Source organism: Chelonoidis abingdonii, chromosome 2 (assembly GCF_003597395.2).
Source record: "Chelonoidis abingdonii isolate Lonesome George chromosome 2, CheloAbing_2.0, whole genome shotgun sequence".
Lineage (NCBI taxonomy): Eukaryota > Metazoa > Chordata > Testudines > Testudinidae > Chelonoidis > Chelonoidis abingdonii.
Window position 1 is genome coordinate 122,097,151 of NC_133770.1, and position 12,102 is coordinate 122,109,252.

The window sequence follows — 12,102 nt, forward strand, 5'->3', positions numbered from 1 at the left end:
TGTGTGTAAGTCTTTCAGGATTGGTGCTTCACACAATAACAATGAAATGAACAGAAATACTGTGAATTAAAGTAAATATACTTAAATTTTATTTGCCCTATTCACCTTATTAGATTTAGCAAATGAGTTGTTCCATTCCACCTCAACCCTATGTTCTTCTGTTTAGTACAACCTAATTTCAAAAACTCCAAAATACACTTCCTGTAATTAAATTCTTCTTTCTTTTTTTCTTATACTGTGTCACTAAAAGATGACGGAGCTGTTCGTTTTCACAAAGCTACTAACAGATGTCTACAAAGGGCCCAATCTTGCTCCTGTTGAAATGAACTGGAGTTTTGCTGGTCAGTTCAGTGAGGGCATGATCTGGTGAAAAGAGAAAAGTAAAATTGTATTTTAAAAATAGTTATTGCAGATTACCTGGTGGTTATCTGTATTTTGATGATCCAACTAAAAATAAATCCCTCTATCTTCATAGGGTGACTATAAATTTGCATCTGTTTTCTTTGTCTCTGACTGACATATAAATAATAGTTTTTTATTTAAAAATCTTGGGTTGTGATAGTTTTAAATTGGTCACATGACTGCAGGTAATCAGCACTACTATATATTTTGGTGCCTCTTTTCAAGAAGACAGCTGCATCACAATCAGAAACAAAATTGTCTATTGACATGCCAAATAAATATGAGTACATCAACATTTCAAAAATCACTAGAATGATTTAAAATCCTATGTATATTAGTGCTGCAGGGTTTTGGCTTCTGTCCCGTCTCCCTTGGGTTTTTTTTTAATTGCCTTACTTACCCCTGTCATTTGTTTTTTGTTCACTCTGACCATCCAGACTTCTCTTCCTGTCCTGCAGAGCAATTTATTGTCATTTTTCTATTGAAAACCACACTAGAAAGCATTAAGCAGCTCCCAGTTGTGTTCCTCTAATGCTGTCTATGGTGACTTTCAATAAATAATGAAAATAAACAGCTGTATTTTAATGAATTTTCATTTATACTATTAAAAACACATATTCTACTAGAGAACTGGAGGATGAACAGCCTTCTACTTGTCTTAAAGAATGCTGCTAATGTTGCTTGAAGAACTTCAGGTTAAAGATTTTTACCCTGGTATTCCTATAAGCACTTCATTAGCATCTGGGGAAGTCCTCTGTTCCCCTTCTGGCATCACTGTGTTTGTATGTGTGATCCTTAGATCCCACTTTCAGATATGCTCTTGCTTATAATTGTATTATCTAATCTAAATGCACTGACACATGTCTATTCCGTTTTCTTTGTTTGTTTCTTTTACGGTTTTAAAAGACAAGGAAAATAAATTTTAAAATATTGTATTAATACATAATTACAGTTAAGAACATAAATGCACTCATCTCAGGAAGCTGAAGAGTTAAGGCTGCAACAACATTCCAGAAACTCAGCCACATTGCACATACTGTACATAGTAAGCCATACATTTAGGAGCAAAAGCAGTAGTCTTCTAAATATGAGTGCCATTCTTGTTATAGGAACCTTAACTTCTGAATTTCCAGAATTTTGTGTATTTAAATATTCAACCTTAACATTGCACTGATAGTGATGCTACATTTGCATTTGTCAAATAGTGTGTCATATGTCTAAACTCTGTCATAACTGGGAATGAGTAAACCTTAAAAGGTTCAGAGATCTAGTTTGATTTTGATGGATTGACATTCAAATATACACACTTGCCACATGTTAATGCATGGTGCCACTATGATGGGGAGGCATCCATTTGCTCTTTTCTAATATCATCATTCAAGGGAGGTTTAGCAGCTTCCTGCCTTTGCACAAATTGTGAAACCATACTACTTGACTTAAAGAGTTAATATTCATAGTTCCAGAATATAAATATTTGCAACTTTAATACAAATCTAAATCTAACTACCAGTCTTCTAAAACTCAGTCCTAAATAACTCACTGAGGACAAATTAATAAGACAAATTGATGTTTCTAGACCAAACTGTTTTTGAAATATGATGATCCTAGAAAACTCTTTAAGAATGCCTTTTTAAAATAACATCCAATTGTCACAGAACGTTATTTTCTGCCATTTCAGGAGCAAAGAAGGCTTTTGAGAAATGTAAATGGGAGATGAGAGAGTCAAAATGATTTTTTATAAATGTAATCGTGGCTCTTCCTTCAAGTGCTGGTCCCCATATGTATTCCACACAAGGGAACAAGTGCAAACCATGCTCCTGAGATCGGAGATTTATGGCATGTGGTGTCCCTTGGTCTGTGCCTGTGCAGTTGCTCTCCTCGTACTTAGAACTGAGGAGGACATAAGGGGCATTGTGGATCGATACCTCTCCAGTTCCTCTCTTACTGTCAGTCAGAAGGATCTGAAGCAAAGAGGAAGGAGTGGGGCTAGTGGAATACAGATAGGGACCACATATATCAAAAAATCTCCAGTTACAGGTAGGTAACCTCTGTTGACATTCATGCTTTAGGAATCTAAAAATATGCTTTAATTTCTTTTTGTATTTGTTAATTACAAATTTTCAAAACATCAGGTAAACTTTTAAAATTGATTTTTCTCAAGTGAGCTCCTTTCAGTAGTATCTGTCCAAGAATTATTTCAGATCTTTGTCTCATTTAATGTTTGATCAGCAACACACCTTGACCTACAAATCTCCATGCTCTGTCATTGCCTTTTATTCCTATTGACATTTCAGTTCAGACACTCTAATCTTCCCATCAAACCATCACCGTATGGCAAGTCCAATTGTGCTGTCTGTCTGTTCTTCCTGTCTTTATCTGCATTGCATCCTTGCTGGTTACCATCAAGAAGAGCCTTAATTTTTACTGCCTCATACATTGATACTAGCTGTTTAACTTCATAAATTGTATAAGCATCATGACAGGTTTCAGAGTAGCAGCCGTGTTAGTCTGTATCCGCAAAAAGAACAGGAGTACCTATGGCACCTTAGAGACTAACAAATTTATTTCTGCATGAGCTTTCGTGAGCTACAGCTCACTTCTTCGGATGCATAGAATGGAACACACAGACAGGAGATATTTATACATACAGAGAACATGAAAAGGTGGAAGTATGCATACCAACAGGAAGAGTCTAATCAATTGAGATGAGCTGTCATCAGTAGGAGAAAAAGTAGGAGCAAATACGGTTGTGTCTTAGACCTTGGCTGTAGACAATGGATCGTGTGGTGTGTCCTGGATGGAAGCTGGAAACCTGGAAATCCTGGATGCACCATCATCTCAAGCATTGGCACCTTAACAGCAGGATTGTCTGGCTATGTGGACTCTCTCCTCAGGCCCTATGCTACCAGCACTCCCAGCTATCTTCAAGACGCCACTGACTTCCTGAGGAAACTACAGTCCATCAGTAATCTTCCAGAAAACACCATCCTGGCCACTATGGATGTGGAAGCCCTCTACACCAACATTCCACACAAAGATGGACTACAAGCCATCAGGAATAGTATTCCCAATAATATCACGGCTAACCTGGTGGCTGAACTTTGTGACTTTGTCCTCACCCACAACTATTTCACATTCGGGGACAATATATACCTTCAAGTCAGTGGCACTGCTATGGGTACCCGCATGGCCCCACAGTATGCCAACATCTTTATGGCTGACTTAGAACAACGCTTCCTTAGCTCTTGTTACCTAATGCCCCTACTCTACTTGCGCTACATTGATGACATCTTCATCATCTGGACTCATGGAAAAGAAGCCCTTGAGGAATTCCACCTTGATTTTAACAATTTCCATCCCACGATCAACCTCAGCCTAGACCAATCCACACAAGCGGTCCATTTCCTAGACACTACTATGCTAATAAGCGATGGCACACTAAATCGACCACTAATCTGGGAAACCCTGACCGCTATAGCTTCCTAATGCTCGCTTCCATCCAGGACACACACACATCCATTGTCTAACAGCCAAGCGCTAAGATACAACCACATTTGCTCAAAAATCCTCAGCAGAGATATAACACATACAAATCTCTATCAAGCGTGTCTTAAGAACAACAGTAACCCCACCGCTGAAGTGAAAAGACAGAATTGACGAGCAGAAGAGACCTAGACGCCACCTACACAGGACAGGCCAACAAAGAAAATAACAGAACGCCACTACATACCTACAGCCCCAACGAAAACCCCTCCAGCGCATCATCAAAGACTACACCTATCATTAAAAGATGATCCCTCACTCTCACAGATCTGGGAGACAGGCCAGTCCTCGCTTATAGAACCGCCTCCAACTGAACGAAATCTCACAGCAAACCGCACACCATAGCAGCATAAACACTAACCAGGAACCTATCTTTGCAGCAAAGCCCAAATGCCAAGCTCTTCCCACAATATCTATTTAGAGTGCCACATCATAGGACTAATGACATCAGCATCATGAGAGGCTTGTTCACGCTGCAAATCTATCCAAGCGTGATAGTATACCACCATGTTCCAGCAGGCCTCGCATGTACTTCTGCTCATAGCCGGTACAGTCGCCTGCGGAACAAGGGAGAATACAAATTGGAGCACACAAATCTGACATTACTAGAAATCGCGAACAGTTCCAAGACACTCATGTTGGGAAAGATACCCTGATAGAAGTCTATTACCTATTTCAGTGCTTGGTAACCTGAAGAGTGGCAATTTTGCAACAAAAAACTGCAAAAACAGAACTCCAAAGAGAGACTGCTCGAACTGAATTATATGCAAATTAGATACAAGTTAACTCAGGCTAAACAGAGACTGGGAAGGGTTGGGTCATACACTAAAGTTGAATCTAATTCACTATGTTAAGTTCTCCTCAACCTTCTAATGGGTATCTTAATTATCACTCAAAGGTTTTTTTTTCCTACTGATGATAGCTCATCTCAATTGATGAGACTCTTCCTGTTGATATGCATACTTCCACCTTTTCATGTTCTCTGTATGTATAAATATCTCCTGTCTGTGTGTTCCATTCTATGCATCCGAAGAAGTGAGCTGTAGCTCACGAAAGCTCATGCAGAAATAAATTTGTTAGTCTCTAAGGTGCCACAAGTACTCCTGTTCTTTTTGTATAAGCATTGTTTTTGTACTGTTTCCACTAATATTCAGTTAATAAATGTATTTTCCTAGCATGGGCACTTCAGTCCAAGTGGGGTTTCTGTGTACATTTTGCTGCCCTTTACTGCTTATGTGAATTTGGACTAAAATTTTCAAAAGTGCCTAAGGGTGTCCCTTCGCTGCAATAAAACACCTGCAGCTGGCCAGGGTCAGCTGACTCAGGCTCTCAGGGCTCAGTGTGCTGGGCTGTGAAGGGGAAGGGTCAAGAACCTGGGCTCTAGCCTGAGCCCAAATATCTGCACTGCAATTGTAAAGCCCCACAGCTTGAGCCCTACGATCTTGAGTCAGCTGACCTGGGTCAACCGTGGGTGGTGGTGTAATATAGACATACCCTAACAGAATTTGCCTCGGTTCCATTGAAAACCAGTGGCACTTGGGCCGGTAAGTGGCTTTTGAAAATGGGACTTGGTCTCCTAAGTCTTTTTGTAAAAATTTTACCCTTAATGCCCCTGAAAGTGCGGAAGTAATACCACGTGCTTTAGTTTGTCATAGTATCATCAATCTTTCTGTAACACATCTCTGCCAAAGCACTTAAACCTGTCCTGCAAAATCACTGCTATTTCTGTTTTGGTCTCTCTTTGTCAAAGCTGTAAACCTTGTTAATTATGTAATTACAGTATTTATGTGGTATTCTTATGTGGATAAAGGTTCACTAGCTAGAGGGTAAAATGGACTACCAAGCTCATGTTTGCTTATGATCTAAACCAGAATTTGAAATCAAGTCCCGAAAAGGGAAATACTTGTGCAAATAACCCAGCATGCCTCCTAATCTAACATCATGGTCATTTTTCACTTACAAGTTTAATTTAGGAACACCGTGCATCTCCCAGAGGACATATTTGTAAGTGAACCTCAAGGAACAACTAAGTCTTAACTGCTTGCTCAAATCCTCTCTTTAAAGAAACATGTTAAGGTCCGGAATCTGTCAGATCCTCAGAATTTGGAAAAGTGGTTCTCTGAAAAAGTTGTTAAATACTTTCCTTAGCAGAGGTTTCCTCATTAATGGAGGTTCCATCTCATTTTTTAAACCAAAAATATACATTGTGACTAGCAATCCAATCTATCATAACACTTGTATGTTTTCTGTCTTTAGATACACACCACTTGATTATGCTTTGCTTGGAGAACACCATGAGGTGATTCAGTTTATGTTAGAACATGGTGCTCTATCTATAGCTGCCATACAGGACATTGCTGCCTTCAAAATCCAAGCTGTCTACAAAGGATACAAGGTTAGAAAGGCTTTCCAAGACAGAAAAAATCTTCTAATGAAGCATGAACAGCTGAGAAAAGATGCTGCTGCCAAGTAAGTCTGACACATGGAAAGTGCAAAAATGAAGCTATTAAAAATGAAATTGTTGAAGACAATAATAGTTTACAGATGAATTGCTCTATATTTTTTTTACATCTTTTTAGAAATAAAGTCTTTGTTCCCTTAAAGGAAAATCTAGTGTTCTACCAGACAGTGTATAGATAGGTACATTATATAATACATTTATGTTTGGAGGTTTTTTTAAAAAAAAATCGAATATTTCTTTAAGCTTAATCATTTCAGTGGTGATGGATAACTCTGAGCCTGTGTCATGCAGAATACTATACTCCCTCCCTCTGAGAATCATTCTTCCTCTGATGAGTTGCCCCACTTATCTCTGTTTCTGAGGGGTTGGGAAGTGAAGAGAGACTTCCCATGCAATCAGTTTCTAAAGACTTGCCTCTGCCAGTCCTGCTCTATATTAAGCCTGTTAACTGGTTTTTCAGTACTTCTCTTTTTAAAATGACAAAAGAGTTTCCTGTAGCGGTGGTGTACCTGTGTCGGTTCCAGGATATTAGACACACAAGGTGGGTGAAGTAATATATTTTATTGGACCAACTTCTGTTTGGTGAGAGAGACAAGCTTTTGAGCTATATAGAGCTTTTCTTCAGACCTCTCTCAAAAACAGAAGTTGGTTCAATAAAAGATGATATCTCGCCCACCTTGTCTCTCTAAACGAGTTACCTTACAGGAGAACAGTGAACAAAAGACTACACTGGTCTACAATTTTTGAGAAGTCGTCGGCTTCAAAGATAAAATGTGGTATTTATTATGTATTTTGATGTGCTGAATTCAAATATGACAATTAAAACAACTGATTGGCTACTGTTTCTAAGATATTTAAGTTTTTACATTTTATGTCTATGTATATTGTGTAGATAGTAGAGTTTTAATCATAAATTGTAAACCCAGGTCTTTTCATGTGTTTATGGTTGCTTTACATGATAATATTTCACCTGTCCTGTTTATGTAACACTTTAAAAATCAGCAAAAGGGTTATATAAATAAAATTTATTATGAAACAAAAGGCAAAAAACTATTATGTACATAGTTTAGTCCTATTCAGTGTCTACTCGGCGCTTCTTGGCTTGTCTCTTGTATTCATTAAATGGAGCATCTCTTGTCACTGTCCAGCAATAGTCTGCAAGCATTGATGGGCTCCATTTGCCCTGATAGCGTTTCTCCATTGTTGCAATGTCCTGGTGAAATCGCTCGCCGTGCTCGTCGCTCACTGCTCCGCAGTTCGGTGGAAAAAAATCTAGATGAGAGTGCAAAAAATGTATCTTTAGTGACATGTTGCAACCAAGGCTTTTGTATGCCTTGAGGAGGTTTTCCACCAACAACCTGTAGTTGTCTGCCTTGTTGTTTCCGAGAAAATTTATTGCCACTAACTGGAAGGCTTTCCATGCCGTCTTTTCCTTGCCACGCAGTGCATGGTCAAATGCATCATCTCGAAGAAGTTCACGAATCTGAGGACCAACAAAGACACCTTCCTTTATCTTAGCTTCACTTAACCTTGGAAATTTTCCACAGAGGTACTTGAAAGCTGCTTGTGTTTTGTCAACGGCCTTGACAAAGTTCTTCATCAGACCCAGCTTGATGTGTAAGGGTGGTAACAAAATCTTCCTTGATTCAACAAGTGGTGGATGCTGAACACTTTTCCTCCCAGGCTCCAATGACTGTCGGAGTGGCCAATCTTTCTTGATGTAGTGGGAATCTCTTGCACGACTATCCCATTCGCAGAGAAAACAGCAGTACTTTGTGTATCCAGTCTGCAGACCAAGCAAGAGAGCAACAACCTTCAAATCGCCACAAAGCTGCCACTGATGTTGGTCATAGTTTATGCACCTCAAAAGTTGTTTCATGTTGTCATAGGTTTCCTTCATATGGACTGCATGACCAACTGGAATTGATGGCAAAACATTGCCATTATGCAGCAAAACAGCTTTAAGACTCGTCTTCGATGAATCAATGAACAGTCTCCACTCATCTGGATCGTGAACGATGTTGAGGGCTGCCATCACACCATCGATGTTGTTGCAGGCTACAAGATCACCTTCCATGAAGAAGAATGGGACAAGATCCTTTTGACGGTCACGGAACATGGAAACCCTAACATCACCTGCCAGGAGATTCCACTGCTGTAGTCTGGAGCCCAACAGCTAGACTAGAGCCAATCAACAATTTTAAGCATCATTTTCGTTCTCAGTGACCCAGAATTAGTAAAGTTTGACTACATTTATTTCAGAAGCATTTTGGCTGTAGAGCATAGGAATGGAAGATAAAAACAAAAGGAAAGTTGAGAGTGAGCAAAAGTGTATGTGGGCAAAAAGTGAGTGAGCAGCGGAGCAAGAAGTGAGGAAATACAGGATAGTAGAAGGAGAAAAGCTATTAAATATGGAACTTAAAAAGATTTTCACATGGATAAAATGAGTTCACCAGTTACAGAACAGCAAATGAAACTTTTTAAATGATCTTCCTGTCAAGGGCAGACATAAAATGACTTTTGCCATCTCCTAATTTTTAATCTTAGATAGTTAAAGCCACAGTAAATACCAATTCATAGCAGAAGTGCAAGGCTAAATGAAGTATTCTAATAGCCAGGTAACAAGGTAAATTAAAAGAGAACAGAAACGGATCAGATAAACAATGCTCATGTTCCCTCCAAACATCTGCAGTTTATCTGACATCCACATCCTGCCTAAGCTATATAGGACGTTTCTATATCACCCATTACTGTAGTCGCTGTTTTACATCTGTGTATGGTGGTAGTTCCTAGTGGATGTCTTCATAGGGGATTTTGTCTTTTACCTTTCCCAGATACTAAGAAGCTTTACTCATTTGTTTTTTCTTCTTGACTTCGGTTATGCTCGGAAAGCTTTAACAAATAGGTGATTCTTCTAGGATTCTCTCTGACTTCCTCCAGTAGCTTGTTCCACATCCCAGTTCCACAGGCTTTGAATCCAGAATTCAACTGCTATGTTATAAGTGTTGAATTTTGCAATATGAATGTGATTTTATTTTTTTTAATATGGAGTCTCTTACTGGTATTTAAAGAGAATATGGTTTAAGTGTTTGAAAATAAACATTGGGTGGGTATGAAATTAACTTTGTGTCTATTTTATGAAGCTTTGCAACTGCCCTAAAATGAAAACAAGCAGAATTTCACAACTTTCTCATAATCTGTGATCACCCATCACAGTGAAACTCTCAAAACTGCACCAAGTGAAAAGTCAGATTTCTTTACAGATTGCTTTAAATATGATCCCCACCCCCAATAATTCTAACTTAAAGTTACACACTTTAAGTAAAATCCAGGCACTAGACAAAATATTGCAGAGTTCAAAGTTGTTAATTAAACATCAGTAGACATTTAACCAATATTCTTACAATGAAGAGAGAAAGGTGTCAAAAACATTTTCACAGAGGCATGAATGGAACTTACACTCTAGTTAATCTGACATCAGCTTGGGGAAGATATTAGTAATTAGATGAGGAAAATAAATGGGAGATATTTAGAAGACCACAGTTTGATTGTTGATAGCTAACTTTGCCTTAGCTAACTTTGTTTTAGAAAAAGCAGGTTGTACTTCACCAACTAGTGGAATTTTGTAAGGATTTTACAGACAAGAAAGGCAAAAGTAGTAGGTTTCATATACTGTGCAAAGATTTTTTTGTTTGTTTTTTTTAACTAGACAAGTACTTTAAAACTGACATTGGATTAGAAAGCATGTAGACTAAATAATTTATATAATTCAAGTAATTATACATAAAACATGATGAATATGAGTGGCCTTCTACCTTATATAATTGACTTAGTGCCAGAATTATGATGAGATTATATACTAAGACTATAACTTTTCAATGAACAGGTGAATTTAATCAAAATAATTAAGCTGCTTGTTCTATCAAGCAACTAAAATATAGTTTATAGAACTTTGTAGTCTGAAGTTCCACAATATTCAAGAGGGACAAGTTGAGTCCTAATCCACTCGTGCTAATGTTGCCACTTACATAAAGATGTATATGTTTTCCATTTGTCTCAGTATTAAAATATTGCCACTTACTCAGCTAAAAGAAACTAGCATTCAGATACTTCATATCCTATTTGGTGGACGGAGTTTAATTAAGTTACTCAGTTCTGCTACTTCAGCACTTACAGAAGAGATATTTAAAAACTCTTTTATTCTAAACACCCCACAGAAGAATCTTCTCAATTGTAAAATCTGGTTGTACAGAGATTTATTATTTATTACAGCAATGCCTAGAGGCTGTAGCCTATAGGACTAACCTGCTTGCCTGCATATATATCTATATTTTCTTATAGTTTAAGTATTTGGTTTATTGCAATAGGTTTATAAATTTATAATAAAGTAAGTTTGGCTGTAATGCAAGAGACCTACAGGCCATATCCTGTATGTTAAGCTAAGGCAAAGTTAGCATATCTATATTAAGACCTTTTACTCAGAAAGCAAAGTTGACCTATATCTTGTTACCTAAATAGATGAGTACCCCCGCCTATGTCCATGACCTTTTATTTAGACCAATGGAGAATGGCATAGGGGGGTTTTCAGTGTTGTACTCACAGACTTAACAAGTACACCACAAGACACTGATGTCTGTACATACCTGTCATCAGTACGCACATACATATTAGCCTATGGGGTAAGTGTACCCTAACATTTCTGTGGGTGAGGAACGAAATTTGGGCATAAGAGGAAGGATTTCCGGCATTTGCCTTATAAAAAGAGGTGACCCACCTCAATAGAGTGCTCACTTCTCACTTTACTCCATCTCCATTCTCACTTTACTCTAGTATCACTTACTTCCTCCACTCTATCTATTCTATTTACCATGACTGCTACTGTTCGTAGGCTATACTTATTCTTCTTAAACTTTAAGTTTCAAAGGAACTAGGCTAAGCTTGGTTTCCCTAAGTTTTATTAGTTTGTTTATTAGGGTTTGATTTAAGTTTGTTAGTCAAGTAAACCCTAGTCAGCTTTGATAGCTCTTAGCATATTCTAAGGACTGCATCCCTCACTCAAGAATTGAGAAACCTGAACTGCAAGGCTGTTCCTGTGTCTCTTACCACCAGGTTATCAAGGAAGGGTGTGAGTAGATTAACCAAAGTTTTGTTGCATATAATACTATATTATCATATGTATCTTTTGAAAAGCAGTAATGCAATTGTAACTTTGTAACTCTGGGTATTTTACCATTTACTTACTATTATTCATTTTAATAGAAAGTCTTTAAGGCTATATCTGTCTCAGTGTGAGCTTTCTGTCATACCTCTGAGGGTCCTTTATAAATTCTGTGGAGCCTGATTCAGGACAAAAACTTTTCTCTTCTATTCAAACAGATAGACGAGCCTAAAACCCATATTAATTAATACTGATTATAATAATATTACTAAAATCAAATAAAATTAAATAAATTAAATTCCCATATTATCCAAATTAATATTATCGTACACCCGAAATCAGGCTACAAGGCCCTGATTAGGACCAGGGCCCCATTTTGCTAGACATAGTACAAACTGTGATGAGGCAAGGCCAGATGGCTACAGTAAAGTAGTAAGGAACAGGTATGTTAGCCCCAGGCTAACCAAATCCCTAGTACAATGGTAACCAAATGGCAGTTGCTCCAGGTTAATCAAGACACCTGGGGCCAATTAAGATC

At 38.0% G+C, this 12,102-nt stretch overlaps 2 protein-coding genes across 6 annotated transcripts in view; one reads left to right on the forward strand and one right to left on the reverse strand.

Moving 5' to 3' along the window:
- INVS (inversin) overlaps positions 1–12,102 on the forward strand; it is a 220,578-nt gene that overhangs the window by 161,367 nt on the left and 47,109 nt on the right. For all 5 annotated transcript variants that reach the window (XM_032787152.2, XM_032787150.2, XM_032787151.2 and 2 more), the window contains one exon: positions 6,202–6,414. In XM_032787152.2, coding sequence (XP_032643043.1) covers positions 6,202–6,414 — 213 coding nt within the window. The remainder of the gene's footprint in view (positions 1–6,201; positions 6,415–12,102) is intronic.
- Positions 1–12,102, reverse strand: part of TEX10 (testis expressed 10) — a 221,172-nt gene that overhangs the window by 30,876 nt on the left and 178,194 nt on the right. The gene's annotated exons all lie outside the window — the stretch shown is intronic.